The sequence below is a fragment of the Microcebus murinus genome, chromosome 16 (genome assembly GCF_040939455.1).
Source record: "Microcebus murinus isolate Inina chromosome 16, M.murinus_Inina_mat1.0, whole genome shotgun sequence".
NCBI classification, from domain to species: domain Eukaryota; kingdom Metazoa; phylum Chordata; class Mammalia; order Primates; family Cheirogaleidae; genus Microcebus; species Microcebus murinus.
Genome location: NC_134119.1, coordinates 11,794,109 through 11,818,414, shown reverse-complemented (window position 1 = coordinate 11,818,414; position 24,306 = coordinate 11,794,109). Strand labels below are relative to the sequence as shown.

At 42.5% G+C, this 24,306-nt stretch overlaps 1 protein-coding gene across 7 annotated transcripts in view; it reads right to left on the bottom strand.

The window, feature by feature from the left end:
- Window positions 1-623: 623 nt before the first annotated feature.
- STAU1 (staufen double-stranded RNA binding protein 1) overlaps window positions 624-24,306 on the bottom strand; it is a 59,472-nt gene continuing 35,789 nt past the window's right edge. For 5 of the 7 annotated variants that reach the window (XM_012760339.3, XM_012760341.3, XM_012760342.3 and 2 more), the window contains 9 exons: window positions 16,576-16,674; window positions 10,800-11,030; window positions 9,465-9,608; window positions 6,486-6,632; window positions 5,250-5,325; window positions 4,692-5,011; window positions 3,682-3,804; window positions 2,823-2,908; window positions 624-1,953 (listed from right to left, as the gene is read on the bottom strand). In XM_012760339.3, coding sequence (XP_012615793.1) covers window positions 1,938-1,953; window positions 2,823-2,908; window positions 3,682-3,804; window positions 4,692-5,011; window positions 5,250-5,325; window positions 6,486-6,632; window positions 9,465-9,608; window positions 10,800-11,030; window positions 16,576-16,674 — 1,242 coding nt within the window. In that variant the 3' untranslated portion in view covers window positions 624-1,937. The remainder of the gene's footprint in view (window positions 1,954-2,822; window positions 2,909-3,681; window positions 3,805-4,691; window positions 5,012-5,249; window positions 5,326-6,485; window positions 6,633-9,464; window positions 9,609-10,799; window positions 11,031-16,575; window positions 16,675-24,306) is intronic. The other 2 variants (XM_012760340.3, XM_012760345.3) reach the window with 1 other exon arrangement.

Sequence of the window (24,306 nt, the reverse complement as noted above, 5' to 3'; positions counted from 1 at the left end):
TGCCCAGCCCTTTTTATTTACTTTAAGACACAAGGACATCTTTTTTTCCTGCTTTCATCCTCGAAATGTTGAATTCCCCTTCACCTTTAGCATTTTCCATAACTTTCTGATCAGTTCTGGTTATTCAGGTAGTCCAATCCGTAGACTAGCTTTATAGTGAAAAACCACCTTCATGATCTTCCAGTTCTTATCAAATTAAAAAACAAAAACCAACCAGCCTGCCCTTTGGGCAGACTAGACACAGCCTCCTCAGTTTCCATAAGACATTAGAGCCCCTAAGGGAAGTATTACGCATACGCAGTCTCTCGGCTCTTCAGGGTCACTTCTTTGGGTAGCAATGTCAGGTTCAGGTGCCCGTACTCCCCTCACAGGCAGCAATGCTCCTTGTGCTGACCTGCTTGCCAGGCTTCCCTTATTTTTTTCAGTTACTGCTCAACAGGACCAAATACTTCATTAGTAGTTGTTTATTGATCAATAGTTTGATATAAAGTTATTTCAGATCTTTAGATTTTTGCCCAGATGGACTCACAAGCATTACAAATTTTCTTAAAAAAGGGTAGGGGCCAAGTTGGGAAGGAACCAATGTAGCAGTAGTGGCATTTGAGAATAAATTAACAAAAAAATTTAGTATTATCATTTATTGGTGACAAACACTAAGTTTTACTTACATTCCATGGGGAGCAAAATTCCAGCGTAAACAATGAATGGAAGCATACTTAACTCGCAAGGCTACCAGGCTTTTCATCTGGACCATATGCAGAACCTCGGTGCACACATTTCTGTGTACAGCAACACAACATCAAAGCAACACAGCTGTATAGAGAAACATAAGTCATTCTTTTCAGCCCTACATGGAGATGTAATTAACAGTATCAAGCACTCAAGGAAAATCAATCTGCAGGTTTATATGGACTACACGGAGATCATATCCTGTAGTGTAGTGAAAGTTATGTCCTCAAGAGCCATATGTATAGACACAATTTTCATAATCTTTAAAACAAAGATCAAAGTTCATTTAAGTCCTGTTGTATTAACAAAAATAAAATAGAAAAGGAATCAAATGACCACCTAAATTTTAAAATTCCTAAATTATCCGATTTATACAACTATGGGAGACTTCATCAAGGTTCTGAGAAGTCCAGGACTGTTTCAGCTAAACCAGAGGGCACACAATTTGCATCACTGAAATGGTCCTGGGTTAGTCCAATAAAATAAAAATGTATAACCACATACACATGGATATGATCTTTGCCGGTTAGATTACTGATAAAGTCAGTCTCAGACAAGTTTCCAAACTGTGCTATATAACTAGATACAATTGAGAAACTCTCAAATGAAAAATTTTATATAGTGTCATATCAATCAAAAGAAAATAATGAAACTAAGAATACATATCACTGTTGGAAGAGAAAGCAGTGGTTTCGGTGTGGGTACTACAGGAGGTGGTGGGACCATAGCACGCTAGAAAAGTTAGGTTACACTGAGTAAGTAAGAAGCATTTGATTTTCTCTGGTGCTTTTAGCTCTGAGGCCAATCTAAGGCCTGTCTCCGGTGTGGCTGTCCAGGGTTTGTCCCAAAGTATAAGTGAGCCAGTTTGAGAACGGGTCATGCTTTCTGTTGCTTCTTTCACACAGCAAAATAAAAAGATAAGACCAAGCACTGAGGTGCCTGGGGCATGGATGTGCTGGTTTCCTGGTGCAGCTGCTCCTGTGTGGAACCACTTGCTCACCGAGTGGCCGTCACAATAAACCCCAGCACGGTCCAGCCCAGCATGGCTGCCTCCACGTGTTTTCCATCTTCACCACCGCTGCCCTCGTTCTTTACCCACTGTGTCTCTCGGCCCACTGGAGGTATCAGAAATTCCAAATTTTCAAAGCAGTTTCAGTATTTTCAGTATATATGTTGGGATTTTATAATGGTTCCTGGCCAGAAAAGGTTCAGCACCTCCCACACCTTTAGGGAAGAAAAATGAAAATGACGACAGTTTTGAAATGTGAGAAAATTAAGCTAATGTTATAAATATAATGAAATTAGCAAACACCAAGTCCAGCAGTACAGGCTCTAGTTTATGATAACTGGATTAAAGTAAGATTTGCCCAGAATACAGTATTAAGTGAAAAAAGCAAGAAAGATGGTTCATGTTATCTTGAGGGGGGCAAGAAGGAAGAAAGGAAGGAAAGATATATGTCTATATTTGCACTAAAAATACATACAGAAAAGATATACAAGAAACTAATAAAAATGGGAGGGGGCTGGGGACTGTGTGAGGGCAAGATTTGTCACTGTGCACCTTGTAAAATAATTCAGAGTTTTTTGTTTGTTTTTTGAGACAGAATCTCACTTTGTTGCCCAGCCTAGAGTGAGTGCCATGGTGTCAACCTACCTCACAGCAACCTCAAACTCCTGGACTCAAGCAATCCTACTGCCTCAGCCTCCCGAGTAGCTGGAACTACAGGCATGCGCCACCATGCCCGGCTAATTTTTTGCATATATATTAGTTGACCAGTTAATTTCTTTCTATTTATAGTAGAAACGGGGTCTCGATCTTGCTCAGGCTGGTTTCGAACTCCTGGCCTTGAGCAATCCGCCCGCTTCGGCCTCTCACAGAGCTAGGATTACAGGCGTGCCCGGCCTAATTCAGAGTTTTGAACCATGTGAATGTATGACCTATTCAAATTAAATTTTTAAAAAAAGTGGAGCTCTCTGCCTAGAGAACGCAGAAACCTTTCAGGGAAAAGGGCCAGAAAGTGACTCAGGCAATTGTTGCCCCCCAGAGTCAGCAGACAGAATTTAGCACGGAGAAGCCACAGCAGCGCACTCACACAGACGCTGGTCCGTTTCCTGTTCTTGGCATCTCTGTATTTGCTTGGTCCAAGTCAGACAGCAACTTTAAAATGTTCAGAGCAGCCTAGTGGGGAAAGAAAGAAAAGTCAAACGACAGGCACTGCTTGGACCACAGCATGATACACTAGACAGGCAGGGAAGAGTTCCTATTGCCCAATAAACAGGTGGCAACTTTTTAAACTCTGGTCCCACTTAATAAAATGGTTAAATTTTTAATTTAATATACAAATTTAAAAAAATAACTTAATCCATTGAATGAATCACTTATATTTCCTTCTAGTATTTTTAACCTTGTGGTAACCAGACTATACAAATTTTATATCCCACTTTCAAACAAAAAAACTGTCATATTTTCCTTCTTTTGCATCATCTGCAGAGACATTAATTTGATGGATACATTATATTCCATCAAGTGAATATCACTAATCACTTAGATTAATTTTATCAATTCCTTTTCTCAGTTTTCTCACAATAATAATTTCATCCTGAACAGAATACCAAAGAAAGGGGCTTTCTACAGCTGCCAGAATGTGGACCTGCAATTCCTTATTCTGATAGGAAATGAAGTGAATACAGCCTCTGGGTGGATCCCAGTCACCCCTCAGGCCAGCATGGGAAACGGACAGGCAAGGTGGACTAAGGCTGATGAGTTCCTATCAACAAAGTGAGAGACTGATCCAATCAACTAAGAAAAAATCTTTAGGAATATAGACTATCAATCAACAGTTCTCAAGGTCTATGGGGGAATCCTCCTACAAGGCCAGTAACAAGCTGAACAAGGGAAGAGTCCACATAACCACACAACTAACTGACCCCTCAGCCTGAGGGAGTACTTACCATATCGTGGCAGGACTCCACATCCTTGCCGATACCATGGCTGATCAGAGGCGGCTGAGAGGAGCAATTGATAAGAGATACAAATTCGTTCTTGTTGTTTTTGGGGAAGTCTTTGTATTCAACCTAAGGAGGAAAAAAGAACTGAAGCCAGGGCAGGGGCACGTGACCATAAGCAGGGTTGAGGGTGGAGGGCTGCAGCTCCAGGCCAGGAAAGCAAGGAGAACACGCCGGGCCCATAACTTGCCCTGCCAGAGGGGACTGCTGCTGAGGCACCCCAGCCCAGAATCTTCCAGGAACCTAGATGTCTACTCAGAACCCCTGGGCTGGAAACAGCCATGTCCTTCTACTAGGCAGGAAGTGTCAACATCTGTTCTCTTTGAAATCTAAATTTACAACCACTACTAGTGGTTAGAGGCTTTGATTTTAGAGTTGTCTTGGATTTTAAAATTTCATTACCAGGCCGGGCGCAGTGGCTCACGCCTGTAATCCTAGGTCTCTGGGAGGCCGAGGCGGGCGGATTGCTCAAGGTCAGGAGTTCAAAACCAGCCTGAACAAGAGCGAGACCTCGTCTCTACTATAAATAGAAATAAATTAATTGGCCAACTGATATATATATATATAAAAAATTAGCCGGGCATGGTGGCGCATGCCTGTAGTCCCAGCTACTTGGGAGGCCGAGGCAGAAGGATCGCTCAAGCCCAGGAGTTTGAGGTTGCTGTGAGCTAGGCTGACACCACGGCACTCAATCTAGCCTGGACAACAAAGTGAGACTCTGTCTCAAAAAAAAAAAAATTTCATTACCAAAGGACAAGGATTTTCTCTTACTATCTATGCTTGTGATACTTTCTATGCTTCCCTTCTCTCACCAAGGCCACCCTTCCACCACCATTCCCCCACCCATCCCCCTATTCAAAGAATTTGAAAAACAAGGTCCAAAGCTCACTTTCTGCGAGGAGCCCAGGTATGACTATACTGATGTACAGCCCTCACAGCTCAGGCCCAATAGTTACCTGGAATCCCTGGACTCTGGAAAGGTAGTCCAGTTGCTCAGAGGGTCTTGTGAGAGGTCCATGGGGTACGTGGCCTGAAGAGATGTTATTCTTTAAAATGGTCTCAGCTGTGGGCGAGGTGCCCCCATACAACAATTCTCGGGCTATCATGGCAGTTACCGTGGCCTTGGCAGGATTTGGTGCTACCCTGGCGAAATCTTTGGTGTGATGTCCTTGACTGACTCCTACAGCCTGGGCGACCTCAGGCACCATGGGAAGAATTCCAGCAGGCAGCTGCTGATGGCTGAGATAAGGCATCCTGAACTCATCCTCTTTATTACCTGGGGAGGGCACATGCAGATAAACATGAAGCCACGTCCACTGCCTGGAAAGACGACATAACTTTGTGCCAACCACCCACTGGCCCTCTTTTGGGCATGTGTGGCAGCAGCAACATGGACAGTGACGCAGATGCAAACACTCTGCATGCTGGGATTCAATGACTGAGTCCTACTGTTATCGGGAACCATGCAAATCCCAGTCACATGCAGATTAAGACAATGTTAAGATCACACTTACTAGTTCCATTTTCATCCCCAGAGCCAGGTTCAAAAAAGGTTACTTTTCTTCCATCCCCTGGTTTCTTTACTGGTGTCTGAAAAAAGAAAAAGAAAAAAAAAATACCATGAGCATAAACCAAATCATTAAAAAATTAGTTCCTGTTAACTAAAACTACATAAACTCCAACCAGCATCAATTGAAGCAATCAGCAGAAAACGTGACCACTGGTGTGTGTATACCATCCTGGCACCGCATGCCTCTTTCTCCCAGTGTGCCCTTCGCCCACACCAGCCTGTGCATGAAAAGCATCTGACAGTGCGTTAACCTGTGCATGACGAGCCTGTGCTCTGCTGAACAAGGAGGAGCAGACATGCTAGATTCCTAAAGCCACCAACATGGGGAAGAAGCTTTTAGACTGAAGCTAAACATATAAATCAAGAATATTTCCAACGTAACACAGGGAAAATGTTACCAGATAAGAATTTTGTCAAGCACAAGGTCTCCTTTCTGAGAAGTAACAATGTGATGCTGATGAATCCTCCACAAGATTTTGGAATGAAGAACCCAAAGCCAAGTCGAGGATCCATGCTGATGCCAGGGCTGATGTTGTTTCTCACTATCAGCACAACCGGCAGACATGAATGAATCAGTGTCAAGTTTATGCCAACAGGACCACTCAAGTGACAAGAAAGTCATCCACAGATTTTGCTGAAGTCCCATTTTCACTCGGTGCGTAAGTGAATTTTTCAACAGGATTGTTTTCATCAGGTGTTCATGTCACATAAGGAAAATGCCAAACCTAACTATGGATTTACCTGACTCTAGTATCACACTATCTCATACGTCCCAGAAAAACCAAAACCTGCTCCACAATTAATAAAGCCTAAGGCTTGTGAATCTTTCCTGCAGGCATCATTTCAAGAGTGCAAATGACAGAAACACACACATCAATTTCAAGCCCAATTATCCATCATCCTACAAATGGAGCAAGCCGCCATCAACAAAACATCCCCAGACTACAAATATACTATAACAATAATAACTTAATCTAAAGCCATGCCTAAAGCCACTGGACATGCAAGTCCCCTCTGAGCACACTATAATGGTCCAAATGGGTAAGACACTGGTTGGCATGGCTACTTTACTGCCAGGAGGATGAAGCCCTGCCCTGAAGCTTGCCCCTGGAGGTGCCAAAGCTCCCTCAGGTGAAGGGAGAAGACCATCCATCTTGCAATGAGAGCCCCAAGCAGTCACCTTCTCCTCTGACTTGAGTGCTGGTTTGGTGGGCTGTGCCTGCGGGACTTTGAAACCAAGGATCTCCAGCATGTTCTCGGCTGCGTTGCGTTTGGCCACCTTCTTATTGGTGCCCGCGCCTTCTGCGGTATGGTTCCCAACCTTCACCTGCATAAAGAAGTCAACACACACACCAGTGCTTTAACCCATCTGAGTAAAGGCCAAGCAGGAACTGATGTGTCAGCAATAGAATTCAGAATTGTCAGAAGCTAGATGGCCCGACAGTAGTGCCCTAGAGTTGGCCCACCCCAGTCTGCGAGAGCTGATTATTAAATATTAAGGAATTCGGAGAGCTGGCTGTTAAACATAGCCACTGCTAAACATTAAATTATATAAGCTTATAATTAACTTATTTTAACAGAGAGGTAATGGTTTGACTATATTTTATAATCTGTGGTCTGGCGGTTCTGCACATCTGTTGTATTTCTACTGGACGACATGATGGTGTGCTACTGCACATCTCTTCCCACCCCGTGTGCAGACTGTTGCTCTGACTGAAATCAGTCATGGTAAGAGTACTTACACCACAGAAATCTGTAAATGCTGCATATCAAAGATCAAGTTATTTATCAATTTCTAACTATAAATCCATTGCAATGATGGATAAAAGGTTAATAATGCAGATTAAGCTTAAAAGCATGTGAAGTATACAGCCATTACATTTGATAATAACTAGTACAAAACACTGAAACATTCTTCCAGTCTTTGAAAATTATTGCCCAATTCAGCAGAGTAGACATTCTCATCGTTTACAAATGAAGTTATATATGTCTTCATTGTTCTTTCATCTTACTTGTTAATATAAACAAAATTATCAACATTCAAACTGGAACTGAATCCCAAATCTAAACTATGCATCCGACAATGACATTAGCAACATCTTTGCTGAACTAGATAGTAATAAAGCATGTGTTGTATGACTTCATAACACTTGGTGATTGTCACACTGATCTATTAAATTTATGATAAAAAGTACTATATATTTGTAACTTGTGCTTCATATCCCTCCTAGAAATAAAATAACATTTGCATATGTATGTATGTACGTGCGTCTGTATCTAGGTCTATACACATGCACATCTCTCCTACCACACCACCCTCCAACTGAGAGCTGGCTGTCAAACATTTCAGCACACCACTGTTTCCAACCCCTAAGCTGGTTCTGATCACAGGTCCCAAGCTGCTAAAACCAAAGCCCCACGTCACAAGACTGAGAGAGTCAAGAAAACCCTTCCCTGGCCTGCAACAGTAGGTTGGGACTGAATTCAAACCTGGCCACCTACCAGGCATTTCATCTTAGGCAAATTATTGATTCTCTCAGCAAACTACAATTTCCTCTTGAAGAATGGAAGGATCATTACTTTTCCTACCTTCTGACTGGGTAGTTGAAACACACCAGGTTAAATGACAATTCTTTTTTGTTTGTTTTTTTGAGACAGAGTCTCACTGTGTTGCCCGGGCTAGAGTGCTGTGGTGTCAGCCTAGCTCACAGCAACCTCGAATTCCTTGGCTCAAGCAATTTTGCCTCAGCCTTCCGAGTAGCTGGGACTACAGGCATGCACCACCATGCCCAGCTAACTTTTTTCTATGTATTTTTAGTTGGCCAATTAATTTCTTTCTATTCTTAGTAGAGACGGAGTCTCACTCTTGCTCAGACTGGTCTAGAATTCCTGAGTGATCCACCCGCCTCGGTCTTCCAGAGTGCTAGGAATACAGGCGTGAGCCACCACGCCCAGCCCAATGACAATTCTTTATAGGTTATAAACTGCTACGCAGTGTTTAATATTCTGTTTTTCATTGGAAAACACTATCAAATTCAAGTCACAATTAAATCAAGCTGCCCATGTGAAATGCTCATTTAATAAGCTAAGTACAAGGGAAAACACTCCATACTAATCTGAAGTGTCACCACAATCTAAGAAAAACCAATCCTTGATTCCAGATGCTACAAAAGTATTAGGAGAAGTAGGAATAGATCCTTTGATATTACTTGCGAATGTAAATATATATATATATATATTTTTTTTTTTTTTTTAAGACAGTCTTGCTCTGTCACCCCAGTTAGAGTGCAATGGAATCATTGTAGCTCACTGCAACCTCAGACTCCTGGGCTTAGGTGACCCTCCTGCCTCAGCCTACCAAGTAGCTGGGACTATCGGAGCCACACTCAGCTAATTTTTCTATTTTTTTGTAGAAACAGGGACTTGCTCAGGTGGTCTCAAACTCCTGAGCTCAAGCAATATTGTAGTCTTTGCCTCCCAGAGTGCTAAGGATTACAGATGTGAGCCACTGCACTCAGCCAAAATTTATCTTTTGCGTTTTTTCTGAGACAGAGTCTTACTCTGTTGCCCAGGCTAGAGTGTTGTGGCGTCAGCCTAGCTCACAGCAACCTCAAACTCCTGGGCTCAAGCAATCCTGCCTCAGCCTGCTGAGTAGCTGGGACTACAGGCATGCGCAACCATGCCTGGCTAATTTTTTCTACATATTTTTAGTTGGCCAGATACTTTCTTTCTATATTTAGTAGAGATGGGGTCTTTGCTCTTGCTCAGGCTGGTTTTGAACTCCTCACCTTGAGTGATCTGTCCACCTCGGCCTCCCAGAGTGCTAGGATTACAGGTGTGAGCCAACGCCCCCAGCCAAAATTTATCTTTTAAAGATAAAAATACCATAAACCTCCAAAATGTAATGAAGAAATTCACCCATAATCCCACACCACCCCAACACTCTTGAAAATTTTGTTACCACATTTCCACCTGGGCACACAGCAGTCCCTATGGTATACTGACAAGTGCATGTTTTTAAGTTGTCAGATTAGTGCAAGCAACCTGGTCCTGATAATGATAATGTTTGCTGACAAGGCGGCCAGCCCTCAGACCATGATCAGCTCCCAAGACCAGACGTGGTCAGAGGAAGGGCCACCCACATCCTAAGCAAACCCACCTGCATCACGAACTCCCTGCGGCGCGGGAGGCCTCGCTCTGTGAGGAGCATGTACTCCGGCTCCTTCTCCTTTTTTGCCTGCTGGATCTGGGCCAGTTTGCTAATTGGATTTATCCCTTGGCCACATTCTGGGCTTGTCTGCGGCTGAGGGACAAAGAATGCAGAAACTGTTTTGCACATTATTCACAGAAAGGACCTGACCAATTCAGAGGTCAGAATATGATAGGAGATAACAGAAAGAGATGACAGACTTTATGTTCATCTAATGGCTCAGAATGAATCAGACCTTTTTTTTAACTTAACCTTTTAAAATTAAAATATGCTTTACGATTTTCTATGATTGTTCTGAGGTGATTTTAAGGTTTTAGCAAGCCATCAATATTTCACTATGACTAGGCAAGCATTGTTGCAACACCTGCTTTTTAACAAATTTTAACATACGACAATAAATAGGCAGAAAAAATATAAAACACTATTCCTAAAATTCTCCAAAAGTCTGTTTTATGATGATGGGTTCCCAACTTTCTTAACAATGACTCAAAATCCAAAAGCCATTAAAAAATAAATAAAAAATCTCAAGGTGACACCACGTGGAAAAAGCTAAGAATCCCACGGTTACTTCCTGGTGGCCACCTTCTGTGCCAAGGAATTCTCACCCAGTCCACTGATCAGGAATGATTTCCAGGCTACGTTAAGTGAAAAAAGGAAACTACAAAAGAGTATATAGTCTATTCACTTTTATGTAAGAAAAATTTGGATCTTGATATAGCATGAAACTATGTATACTGAAAATCAAAACAGAAAAATCCTCGAATTCATAAATGTCCCCAAATGGAATCCTGTCCCCCTTCTGGGGATGAGGAAGGGGTCGATCTATGTTTTGATAGGTCCATTAGGGCAGCTCAAAAATCCAAAGAAGGCACAGATAAAACATCTCACTCCCACCTGCGCCCAGGGGGCCCCTGGCCGGGGCACAGGTTTCTTCCACCTTCAGGACAGCATGGTAGCCATTGAGATGGTAGCACCGTGATATACCCACGTGCCCTAAAGATGGGCCTCTCGGTTCACCCCACTCCACCCTGCAGTGATGGGGCTTCAATGAGCGCCCCTCACACAGAGGTGCGTGCGTCTGCAGGCACTTCTGCTGAACTGATGCGTGTCCTTAACAGCACCTAACCTGTGGCTCTCGTAGCACCTGGAAAGGATCTGCAAGGCCTGGCACATAGGCATACTGGTTCCATCCCCTTTCACCCTGGGGATAGCAGCCAACGATCTAAAACCCCCAACCATCAAAGGCAATAAAAATACCCTCTCTTTGTTCAGAACAGACCTCACCTTGGCTGTGGGTTTTGTTTTCTTTTTGATTCTAGGTTTCACTCGCTCAACTGAGGGCAGAGGGGGCAACTTCTTCAACTCCTCAAGAACAGCTATTGCTGCATTTTTCTTTGAAATCTTCTTGCTCTTCCCTTCACCTTCCCCCACGAACTCCCCAACTGAAACCTTGGTCACAAAGTTCTTCATGTGGGGTGGGCCGCTCTCCCGGGCCACCTGTGTCAGAGGGAAAGACTGAGTGAAAGCGGACAGACACTTAGTAAGAGCTGTGGGGCACAGTGGCTGGCACACATCACACGAGACAGAACGAAACCCTGTTTAAAAAAAAAAAGAAAGAAACCTGACTGTTCCATACCAACATTTCTTTAAATGGATTAACACTTGAATAAAAAAGGCAATGCCTCTATCCTGATACAAATTGTTGTAATATAAAGGGATAAACGAAAGATTTTCTTTACAGTATAATGCCAACTTGAAAATACAGAAAATCACCATTTAGACATCCACCATAAAGATAACTGATCCAGCAAGAATCATCAGTGACTGCTGGAACCACTAGGGAAATCTGTGAGGGCCCAACCTTCAAACATCTCCCCACAGGTTATGAGTTAATTACAAAGGAAAAGAAGCCTCCCTACAGCGGAGCATGTCTCGTATAGACCAACACTGAGATAAAGTGACAGGATGTAATGCTCTGAGAAGGATCAACATCACTGCCATGGTGATCCTGCCACAAACAAATGCGTAACCAGAACTTAATCATGAGTAAACAGCCAGACATAGTGAAATAAAAGGTCATTTCACAAAATAACTGGTCTTTAAACATGCCAATGTCATGAAACACAAGAAAGGTGGAGGAACTGTTACAGATTAAAGGAGACTGAAGAGACCAATCAACTGAGTGCAAGGTGGTGCTGTGTTGGACACTAGATGGGAAAACAACTTCTATTAGGAGGAGCCAAAGGGTATAATATCTGCCACTTACTATAGAATGATGTAGCAAAAGTGAAAAACAGAAAATAATATGTATATTTACAGAGAAAGAAAAGGCACATATGGTAAAATGTTAAACTCTGGTGAATCTAAGTGAGCGTTATATTCATTGTCCTATTCTTACAACTTTTACACAGGTTTGAAATTACTGAAAATAATAAGTTGAAAAAATGGCCAGATAAATAAACCCAAGCGGCAGCTGGCATTGCTGGGGAGTGGGCAAGATGTCGCAGCACAACTCCTGGACCGCCCTACAGCAGGGAGGACCCAGCCTGCACAGGCCCCTGCAGACTGCTTTTCAAGAACTTACCCAGCCCCTTCCCCACATATCAATGGCCTAGATTCTAGATACTTCTCCTCAGAACAGTGCTGTCCACATTCTTAGGTTAGACTTGGGAAGGACAGGGCAGCCACCCTGATGGCTCACCTCAAATTCACAGCCCCACCTTGGTACCTCCCCAACAATTTTCACTGTCTACCCACATCAGGACTCCACGAACTAAACCTAGAGTCTGACCTAGATTGCACTTGGTCTGATCATGTCACAACTGCCTCCTCAAGGCTGTATCAATCAGCACCATCACATTTTCTAACTAAAACTGTGTTTTATTAAAAGTCAAGCTGTATACATTTTTTCTGAAAAACTGTACAAATTGCTGTCTTCTATTAAAACACCTAACACAGCTTACAATTTGACAGATGCTACTACCAAAAACTAACTATCCTGTTCATTTACACATTTTCTGAGTATCCAATACATGGCAGGCAATCTTTCTAGTGCAGCAGAAAAGAAAGCCCTTGCTCAACCTAGTAATAAAGGCTAATATGAACTTTGTGGTATATGAATAAAAGTAATCATATTAACAAACTCACTGCCACAACCTAAAAACTAATGTTTTAAATCAGCACCTTTTTTAAAAAGGTGCCAACCTTTTTGGCACCAGGAACTGGATTCATGGGAGACAATTTTTCCATGGATGGGGCACAGGGGCTGAGGCAGTAGGGGGGGCAGGATAAGCTCAGGCAGTGATGTGAGTGATGGCGAGTGCTCACCTCCTGCTGCGCGTCCCCCATTCCTAAGTTTCATGGAAGACAATTTTTCCACAGGGGGAGGGCACATGGACACAGCAGACCTCTGCGGTCTGGGGCCCAGTCCCAGTCTCAGTTCACAGCCCAGGAGTTAGGGACTGCAGTTTTAAATTATTACTTTAAAAGATACTTACCACCAGAGGGTGCTCCTCCAGTTTTTTAAGTGACTACTTGACAATTCCCTATTATATATTACATATGCCTGAGCACAGGTTTGAAAGCCAAAACTGAAACCTTAACAAGAGTGACGGTGGGAAGCAAGCAGTCTGGCCCCCACATCCCAGAGAAAAAGCATAAAATAGCAATCTCTGAAAGCTCGCTATTTCTAGAAAGCTCTGTGACTCTCGGGGCAGCAACTAGGGTGAACAGGTGACAAGTTTCAGGGCTCTGGCCCAAGCAATTACCTCTGGAACCCTGAGGTGACCTGGAAAGCCAGGCATTTCCCATCCCACAGTCTTGGCACACCTTCCTTTGATCTTTAAAATTCCATGTTCACACCACACTAAGACCTCAGCAAGGGAGAAAAGGAGTATTTCTTCCCTTTCCTGAAATAGGTGTTGAGGAAGATCTCAGGACTTCTGGGATGCAGCTGCCATCTATTTCCCACCCAACAACTAGCCCACAGTGCCATTCGTGTCTCCCCAACCACACCCTGCCTCCACCAACACGGAAAGGCAGGGAAGAATGTAGGGCCAGGTGAGAAGAGAGTAGTCCTAGATCCATCTGGGGGCTCTATTCTCCACATAGGGAGCAATATAAACCTGGTCTTACCTGCCCGGGGTCTCAGGGATTGAGATGGGTGTTGGAGGATGAAGGGACAATCCTTGCATACAGTCAAGCCCCATCAACAATGGGTAACCCCCGTCCTACCTCTGACCCATGGCAGGCAGGGAAGCACCAACAGGTTGAAGGTGAAAAATCATCATCACTCAGCTGATGGATGAAGGACTGGATGTGGGGTAAGTTTAGGGTGCTAGCACATAGGAGGTTCCAGAAGGTATATTATTTTATGATAGTCAGGCATAAAATTTGAGGGTCACCTATAACTGTAAAAAGTGCTACAAAATTAAAGTACTTTACAGGATAATAAACTTCAGATAGGCTTTTTTAAAAAAAAGAAATAGGCAGGCTGGGCGTAGTGGCTCACGCCTGTAATCCTAGCACTTTGGAAGGCCAGAGGGGAGGATCACTTAAGCCAGTGAGTTCAAGACCTGCCTGAGCACCACAGCGAATCAACCTTATTTTCCATTCTGACTAACAACTCGTTAACTTTGTTTTTAGACCACACGATCTCCAACAACACATGAACTTATAAAACAGGTAAACTGGGGGGCAGATGCTAGACAATGACAAAACCTCTATCCTTTTCAAAATTATTCTGACAAGGCTTATAGGGACCATTTAAAGAGAGTCTTAATATTTTGATGGTAAAGATGCTTTTGAGGTCGGGCGTGGTGGCTCACGCCTGTAATCCTAGCACTCTGGGAGGCCGAGGCGGGTGGATTGCTCGAGGTCAGGAGTTGGAAACCAGCCTGAGCAAGAGTGAGACCTCATCTCTACTATAAATACAAAGAAATTAATTGGCCAACTAATACATATAGAAAAAATTAGCCGGGCACGGTGGCGCATGCCTGTAGTCCCAGCTACTCGGGAGGCTGAGGCAGCAGGATTGCTTGAGCCCAGGAGTTTGAGGTTGCTGTGAGCTAGGCTGCCGCCATGGCACTCACTCTAGCCTGGGCAACAAAGTGAGACTCTGTCTCAAAAAAAAAAGATGCTTTTGAGATAGATGAAAGTGATGGACTCCTCTGCTCCAGAAGAATACACATGTGGACATTAACATATTCTGGCTGGGCGAGGTGGCTGACGCCTGTAATCCCAGCACTCTGGGAGGCCGAGGCAGGCGGATCGCTCGAGGTCAGGAATTTGAAACCCGCCGGAGCAAGAGTGAGTCCATGTCTCTACTAAAAATAAATTAATTGTCCAGCTAAAAATATATAGAAAAGGCCAGGTGTGGGGCGCGGTGTCAACGCCATTTACAAGTTGGCGCCTGTTTCCAGCTTTGCCTAGAGCAGCTAACAAGTTCAGCGCACGCACAATTGTCGGTTGCCCTGTGGCGCGAGAATGCAAACAAAGGGTCCTGATATGGACTAATGCTTTGGTGGCTCGACAGTTGAGCGGCCTATCGCAGCTTAGGGGTTGTACTTCTGGGGTATATAGCGGCCTGCACGCTGCCGGGCTGGGTCTTCCGCATCATGTAAGTCTAAAGGGAACCCCATTAAAGCACTGTCAGAAGAACTCCTGTTGCCACGTCTTCCTTGCTGGCGAGGCGGGCGCGACAGCCAGGCATGTGGCTCACACCTGTAATTCTAGCACTCTGGAAGTCTGAGACGGGCGGATTGCTGAAGGTCAGGAGTTCGAAACCAGCCTGAGCAAAAGCGAGACCTCGTCTCTACTGTAGAAATAAATTAACTGGCCAACTAATATATATAGAAAAAATTGCCAGCCATGGTGGCACATGCCTGTAGTCCCAGCTACTTGGGAGGCTGAGGCAGAAGGATTGCTTGAGCCCAGGAGATTGAGGTTGCTGTGAGCTAGGCTGACGCCATGACACTTACTCTAGCCTGGGCAACAAAGCAAGATTCTGTCTCAAAAAAAACAACAAAACAAAGGATTGCTTGAGCCCAGGAGTTTGAGGTTGCTGTGAGCGAGGCTGACGCCATGGCACTCTTGCCCAGGGAACAGAGTGAGAATCTATCTCAAAAAAATAAAAATAATTAAAAATATAGAGAAAAAATTAGCCAGGTATGGTGGCACATGCCTGTAGTCCCAGCTACTCAGGAGGCTGAGGCAGGAGGATTGCTTGAGCCCAGGAGATTGAGGTTGCTGTGAGCTAGGCTGACGCCACGGCACTCTAGCCGGATAACAGAGTAAGCCTCTCTCAAAAAAAAAATAAATAAATAAGAAATATCACGTTCTTTAGACCAGTTCAGGAGGTTTATAGCCCAACTCAGGCCATCCTTGGACTTATCTAGAGATCCATGGACGCCCCTACGGACTCCTAGAAGAGCAGAATAAATACTGCTTTGCTAAATATAAAGTTTGCGTTTTAAATCTGGAAGTTTATATTATATGAAGTGTTCCAATGTTGCTTAGGGGGAAAAAAAATCATTCCTATGATGAATGTTAACAGGATTTCATAATAACAAAGTCCTACATTTAAAATACGCTTACCTGCAGTACTATTGACAATAGCAAAGACATGCAGTCAACCTAAGTGTCCATCAGCGGAGAAATGGATAAAGAAAATGTATATACACATAATGGAATACCATTCGGGTATAAAAAAGAATGAAATCATGTCTTTGCAGCACCCTGGATGGAACTGAAGGCCATTATCTTAAGTGAAACAACTCAGATGCAGAAAGACAAACACCATATGTTCTCACATATAAGTGGGAGTAAAACACAACGCATACATATGGAAGCAGCATGTGGAACAATGGAGATTTGGAGGAGTGGAGGAGATGCGAAGGGGTGAATGATGACAGGTTGCTTGCTGGGTACAATGTGCATTCCTTTAGTGATGTATGCACAGAAGGCCCTGACTTCACCACAACGCAATATATCAATGTAGCAAAACTGTACTTGTACCCCACAAATACAGACAAAAAGTAAATGGGGAAAAAAATAAGCTTACCTCAAAATTCACAGGCAAGTTCCGTTTAAGTGCAATCTCAAACACTTGACTTACTTCAGATTTATTGAGATTTTCTTCTTCTGATTCTCTTCCATTTACCTAAAAGAAAAATAACTGTTTAGTAGTTAACACTTATCAAAATCATCAACATCCTAGCTGTAATGGGATAAACCTTAAAAGCTCTGACACTTGGCTTTATGGATTTAACCAAGGCCACATGCATATCATATGGCATTGAATTTGAAAGTTAAAAACAAGTATCCTGGTCAAACCTGAGTCAGATTATGCCTCAATAATGCACTATAAACAATGCAAACCTAACAGACTTTTGGGTATGAATGCGCCTAGTTGTGGTGCAGCAAGATGCCACTGCTGCTTAGAAACAGTCACTTCCAAAGTACTCCTCAGTATTAATAAGCCATGTTTTGGAAGAGTCAAAATACAGACAAGATCTGTGTGGGACATGGCAAGTTCAAATATAAGTCTCTCCAACTGAAATATATAGGTTTCTTATTTGGACATAAAGTCCCTGGAAAGCACTTTTAAAAAGGATACAACAACTGGGGGCAATGGAGCACACCTGTACTTCCAGCTACATGGGAGGCTGAAGTAGGAGGATCCCTCAAGCCTAGGAGTTCGAGGCTGCAATGAGCTATGATCATGCCACTGCACTCTAGCCTGGGCAACAAAGTGAGACCCTGTCTCTTAAAAAAAAATAAAAATAAAAAAGATGTGATGAAACAGAAATTACAAAACTGCCATGAATTACTTATTGCTACTGGCAAACATTCAACATGCAAACTAATAAAGTCTCCTGAACAAAGGCAGAGATTTTATCTATGTAACAAAGTTCATTTACAGTCTTCCAATCAGGGATGGGATTAAAGAGAGGCAGGGATCTTCTCTCTGCGTGCTAACATGGATTTTATATAGTGTTGTAGTGCTCTTATGAGAAACTAGATAAGCTCAGTAATAGCAAAGTTCCCAAGACATAGCAAGACTCCTGTGTTTTTCTTCACATAATTGCTTCCCTTTTGCCAAAGAATTTGTAAAGTCCTGTTTCCAAGATTAGAACTCATGGCTGAAACTGCTAAACAGGCAAAGTGCAGGACTATCCAAGATTTTATCTCTTGTGCATTTCCTTAGGTATATCAGGTATATCCCACCTACGATGGCCTAATATTATAAGCTGTAATTAAAATAAAACTCTAGGTTTAAAAAACATTAATATGATCAAAGGTATAATCCTGGACAAAGACATTTTATTCCAGATGCTATTTGTAATTCCTTCTCTCCTATGTTTTCTTTCCAGACTGGTTACACTTTACTATCAGCAGAGTCGAAACTATTTGCATAGCATTTCTGATGGTTTATTAACCTAAACATACTTGCATTGCTGTTTTTTAAATCCTAAGGAGAAAAAGGACCTACTTTTTTTATGAGTGAATCCACAAAACCAGAAATCTTCAAGTAAGGTGCCTTATAAGGCAGGGGTTCCACAGAGGTTTGGTTTGAAACTTCTTTAAATAGATTGTAAACTAAAAAAAAACAAAACCCTGTATTTTTAGAAGTTTGCTCAACAGTGATGCTGAGGCTGGTGCAGTGGCTCACGCCTGTAATCCTAGCACTCTGGGAGGCCAAGGCTGGCGGACTGCTCAAGGTCAGGAGTTTGAAACCAGCCTGAGCAAGAGCAAGACCCCATCTCTACTAAAAATAGAAAGAAATTAATTGACCAACTAAAAATATACATACAAAAAATTAGCTGGGCAGGGTGGTACGTGCCTGTAGTCCCAGCTACTCGGGAGGCTAAGGCAGGAGGATCATTTGAGCCCAGGAGTTTGAGGATGCTGTGAGCTAGGCTGATGCCATGGCATTCACTCTAGCCTAGGCAACAAAGTGAGACTCTGTCTCAAAAAAAAAAAAAAAGAAGAAGAAGAAGAAAATGAAAAAGTAAAGAATTAAAATTAAAAAAAAAAAAACAGTGATGCTGAGAAAACCAGATATCCACATGCAAAATAATAAAGTAGGACCTTTACTTCATACCATATTCAAAAATTAACTAAAAAATGGATCAAAGACTTAAATGTAAGCACTAAAAGTATAAAGCTCTCAGAAGAAAACACAGGGGAAAAGCTTCATGATAATATATTTGGCAATGATGTCCTAGAAATGACACCAAAAGCACAGGCAACAAAAGAAATAATTGTACTTCATCAAAATTTAACTTTTGTACATAAAAAGATACTATCAAGAGAGTAAGACAACCCACAGAATGGGATCTACAAATCATCCATAGGGGAATAATACCTAGGCTATGTAAAGAACTTCAACTCAACAATAAAACCCAATTCAAAAAGGAGCAAAGAACTTAAATAAGCATTTCTCCAAAGATATACAAACAGCCAACAAACACATGAAAGTGGTTCAACATCATTAATCAGTAGAGAAATGCAAATCAAAACCATAATAAGATACCACTATACATCCATAAGGATGGCCATTATCAAACGAACAGAAAATTAGTGTTAGTGAGGATGTTGGGAAATTCGAGGCCTTGTGTTGCAGATGAAAATGTAATATTACAGCTGCTGTGGAAAAGGTTGGTAGTTCCTCAAAAAGTTACACATAGAACTAGTGTATGATTCAGCAATTCCACTTCTACATATATACTCTAAGACCTGACTCAAACAGATATTTGCACACCAATGTTCACAGTACCATTATTCACGATAGCCAAAAGGTAAAAACAACACAAAATGTCCACCAACAGATGAATGGACAAACAAAATGTGAAATACTCATATAATAAAATATTCAGGCCGGGCACAGTGGCTCACGTCTGTAATCCAAGCTCCCTGGGAGGCCGAGGCAGTTGGATCTCTCAAGGTCAGGAGTTTGAAACCAGCCTGAGCAAGAGCAAGACCCCATCTCTACTAAAAATAGAAAGAAATTAATTGGCCAACTAAAAATATATAGAAAAAATTAGCTGGGCATGGGCGCATGCCTGTAGTCCCAGCTATTTGAGAGGCTGAGGCAGGAGGATCGCTTGAGCCCAGGAGTTTGAGGTTGCTGTAGGCCAGGTTGATGCCATGGCACTCTAGGCTGGGAAACACAGTGAGACTCTGTCTCAAAAATAAATAAATAAATAAATAAAACTAATAATAAAAAAATAAAAAATATTCAGCCTTAAAAAGGAATAAAATTCTGAAACATGTTATAAGCCCTTAGTGTTACTTTCTCAAAATGTGAATTACTGTTAATGTTAACCAGTCAATCCCCACAGTGAATAGTTTGGCAATAAAATCTAGGCAACATTAAAGAAAGAGAAAATGCTGTGAACCATGCTTAACCCTCAAGTATGCCAGGAAAAATAGTCATCACCATTTATCATCTGGCTCTAATAGACCCTTTTATTTTTCTATATTTAAAGGTATTTTACGAATAATTTACAGAATAAAAGGATGACGACGCCATTTTATACTTTAATAAGAATTTTAAAATAGCAAACCCAAATTTTTATTCCACGTTTCTAGTTTGGAAGGCACATATACCCAAAATGGGCACAGTCCCCTACATGCAACTAACTGCTTATCACCTGATTTGCCTGAACCTGGGGTACAGAACACATACAGTGATGTCAGATTTCAAAGACATCTACAACAGGATCTAGCTCATCAGGACTTCTGATTCTTCTTATACTGCTATTGTCAAAACACGCTTCTTTTAAAATGGACTAAATTTTGTTGAAGACAACCATCTTCTTTGCTCCATAATGGCAAAATGCTTTCATTTTTAGATTTATAAACACCAATAGAAGGATCAATCTGATGCTTTTTTCTCATTCATTCATTCATTGATTGAGACAGAGTATCACTCTGTTGCCCGGGCTATAGTGCCATGGTGTCACCCTAGCTCACAGCAACCTCAAACTCCTGGGCTCAAGCAATTCTTCTGTCTCACCCTCCCCAGTAGCTGGAATTACAGGCATACACCACCATGCCTGACTAATTTTTTCTATTTTTTTTTTTTTTTTGAGACATTGTCTCGCTTTGTTGCCCAGGCTAGAGTGAGTGCCGTGGTGTCAGCCTAGCTCACAGCAACCTCAATCTCCTGGGCTCAAGCAATCCTACTGCCTCAGCCTCCCGAGTAGCTGGGACTACAGGCATGTGCCACCATACCTGGCTAATTTTTTCTCTATATTTTAAATTATTTTTATTTTTTGAGACAAATTCTCACTCTGTTCCCCGGGCAAGAGTGCCATGGCGTCAGCCTCGCTCACAGCAACCTCAAACTCCTGGGCTCAAGCGATCCTACTGCCTCAGCCTCCCGAGTAGCTGGGACTACAGGCATGTGCCACCATGCCCGGCTCATTTTTTTTTTCCATATATATTAGTTAGCCAATTAATTTCTTTCTATTTTTAGTAGAGATGGGGTCTTGCTCTTGCTCAGGCTGGTTTCGAACATCCTAACCTTGAGCGATCCGCCTGCCTTAGCCTGCCAGAGTGCTAGAATCACAGGTGTGAGCCACCGCGCCCAGCCCGATTTTTTCATTTTTATATCATCTATTTCCTTCTAATCACTTTTGTATATACACCTTCTTTTGCATATGCCCATTTAATTTGTGAACAGTAAGTAGTAAGAAATAAATGTTGATGGCCAAACATAAAATATGAAATAATGTTTCACACATACATTTTTTTTTAAATCCAAACAGGATGGTCCAGATTCCTGTCAAAAAATGTCGTACCACAAAGTCCTTTCTGTTGAATGACTGACTAGATGAGAATACCACATTTCCTTTGTATACACCATAAAGATACATTGCTCACTTGCTGATTCCTGAGTTTGGGAAAATTCATCTAAGCTATCACCTGAAAGCTCACAGTCTGAAATTTCACTGAGACACTCAATCTCACCATCATCGTTATAGTCTGGAATGCTGCCATCTGTGTGAATCTTTGCATTCATCCTCTGATTTGTCTAATTATCGGAAATGTCTTCCTCTGTCAATTTTCTTCTCTTTGCCATTACAAATGGAAAAAAGAAAAATTCTGGGTTCAATGAAAGCAAAAAGAAGACTCAAAAGATGGTGTCTCCAGTCTTCTTTTTTTTTTTTTTTTTTTTTTTTTTGAGACAGAGTCTCACTTTGTTGTCCAGGTTAGAGTGAGTGCCGTGGCGTCAGCCTAGCTCACAGCAACCTCAAACTCCTGGGCTCAAGCGATCCTCCTGCCTCAGCCTCCCGAGTAGCTGGGACTACAGGCATGCGCCACCATGCCCGGCTAATTTTTTTATATATATATCAGTTGGCCAATTAATTTCTTTCTATTTATAGTAGAGACGGGGTCTCACTCTTGCTCAGGCTGGTTTTGAACTCCTGACCTTGAGCAATCCGCCCGCCTCGGCCTCCCAAGAGCTAGGATTACAGGCGTGAGCCACAGCGCCCGGCCTCCAGTCTTCTTTTATAACCTCTTGAAAGACAATGCAATACACTGAACAAGACAGTAAGAATGGTAAAGGGGCCAGGTAAGGTGGTTCATGCCTGTAATCCTAACACTCTGGAAGCCCGAAGCAGGAGGATTGCTTGAGCTCAGGAGTTCGAGACTAGCCTGAGCAAGAGCGAGACCTCGTCTCTACTAAAAACAGAAAGAAATTAATTGGCCAACTAAAAATATATAGAAAAAATTAGCCAGGCATGGTGGTGCATGCCTGTAGTCCCAGCTACTCGGTAGGCTGAGGCAGAAGGATCACTTGAGCCCAGAGTTTGAGGTTGCTGTGAGCTAGGCTGATGCCATGGCACTCATTCTAGCCTGGGCAACAAAGCAAGGCTGTGAGTGAGTGAGTGAGTGAGTGAGTGAGTGAGTGAGTGAGTGAGTGAGTGAGTGACAGAGACAGAGAGAGAGAGAGAGAGACAGACAGACAGAGAGAGAGACAGACAGAGAGACAGACAGAGAGACAGAGAGAGAGACAGAGAGACAGAGAGACTGAAAGAAAGAAAGACAGACAGACAGAAAGACAAGAAAGACAAGACAGACAGACAGACAGACAGACAGAAAGAAAAGAAAGAAAGAAAGAAAGAAAGAAAGAAAGAAAGAAAGAAAGAAAGAAAGAAAGAAAGAAAGAAAGAAAGAAAGAAAGAAAGAAAGAAAGAAAGAAAGAAAGAAAACTGGGTCCAACTGATACTGAGAGTACAATAAGGGTTAGGGTCTCCAATTTTAGTTTTAGTACTACTTAAATACATACCTCTCCCAAGTGAAGATAAGAACTCAAGACCAGAAAGAGTTGTATTATCTTTACAAAAGTAACAAAAGGTATTAAAAAAAATTCAAATAGAATAATAGGCTTCTACTACTACCACTAGGAGAAAACTGGTTTTAAAGTTTGATATAACCTTCAAAATATAAACTATGTACAGCCAAACACATACACAGACATACGTCCACACACAGTTGGCTCTCCTGTTTATGTAAACACCACAAGATCACACTACGCACACAGTAACAGCTCTGCATCCTGATCCCCCGCTCAATAGATCAAGGCCCCTCTCATGCCCTGGTACACAGATGCACACAGTACGATACTCCCTCGGGTAAGTGTATCCATTTTTTTTTAACCATTTCCCTAGTGATGGACATTTAAGCTATCTCCTAGTTTCCTCCATTACAGTTAACTACAGCTATGACCGTCTTGCTTCTAATAGCTGAGACACTGAATAAAAGTCATCCTTTATTAGCACAACCCTTAGATTTAAAAACAAAACCAAAAAAATTCCATATCCTTTCCACACTCAGGGCCTTTGCACCTGCCCTCCCTCTCTCTGGGAATGCATGCACTGTTCATGCTCTTTGCTCACCCTTAGTCTCAGCGAAAATGACTCTTCTCCGGGAGGACTTCTCTAAACTCACCACTATTACTCCAACCTAGATATTTTATGTCCTCCTAACCCTTGCCACTTTTCCATCCCAGCAGCTCACTACACTATTTGATGACATTAATATTAATGTCTGTCACCTCCATCTGACTTCCATCTGACTGCCGGGGAAGTGACAGTGCTGGCTGTTTTTACCTCGGGACTCAGCACAATGGCTGCCATGAAGGAACCAGACCATCCCTGCCCTGCATGCAGAAAGTACTAGCTTTACTGGCTATCTTCTAGAGATGAATCAATCCAAGGTACAATCACATGCACTGACAATACTTAGATATGTGGTTCCTAAACTGTGACCAATCACTCCAAGAGCACATGAACAATAACACCAGGCCAGGCATGGTGGCTCACGCCTGTAATCCTAGCACTCTGGGAGGCCAACGCAGGCGGATTGCTCGAGGTCAGGAGTTCGAAACCAGCCTGAGCAAGAGCGAGACCCTGTCTCTACTAAAAATAGAAAGAAATTAATTGGCCAACTAAAAATATACATACAGGACGGGCACAGTGGCTCACGCCTGTAATCCTAGCTCTCTGGGAGGCCGAGGCGGGTGGATTGCTCAAGGCCATGAGTTCGAAACCAGCCTTATCAAGAGCGAGACCCCATCTCTACTATAAATAGAAAGAAATTAAAAAAAAAAAAGAAATTAATTGGCCAACTAATATACATATATAAAATTAGCCGGGCATGGTGGTGCATGCCTGTAGTCCCAGCTGCTTGGGAGGCTGAGGCAGCAGAATTGCTTAAGCCCAGGAGATTGAGGTTGCTGTGAGCGAGGCTGATGCCATGGCACTCTAGCCTGGGCAAC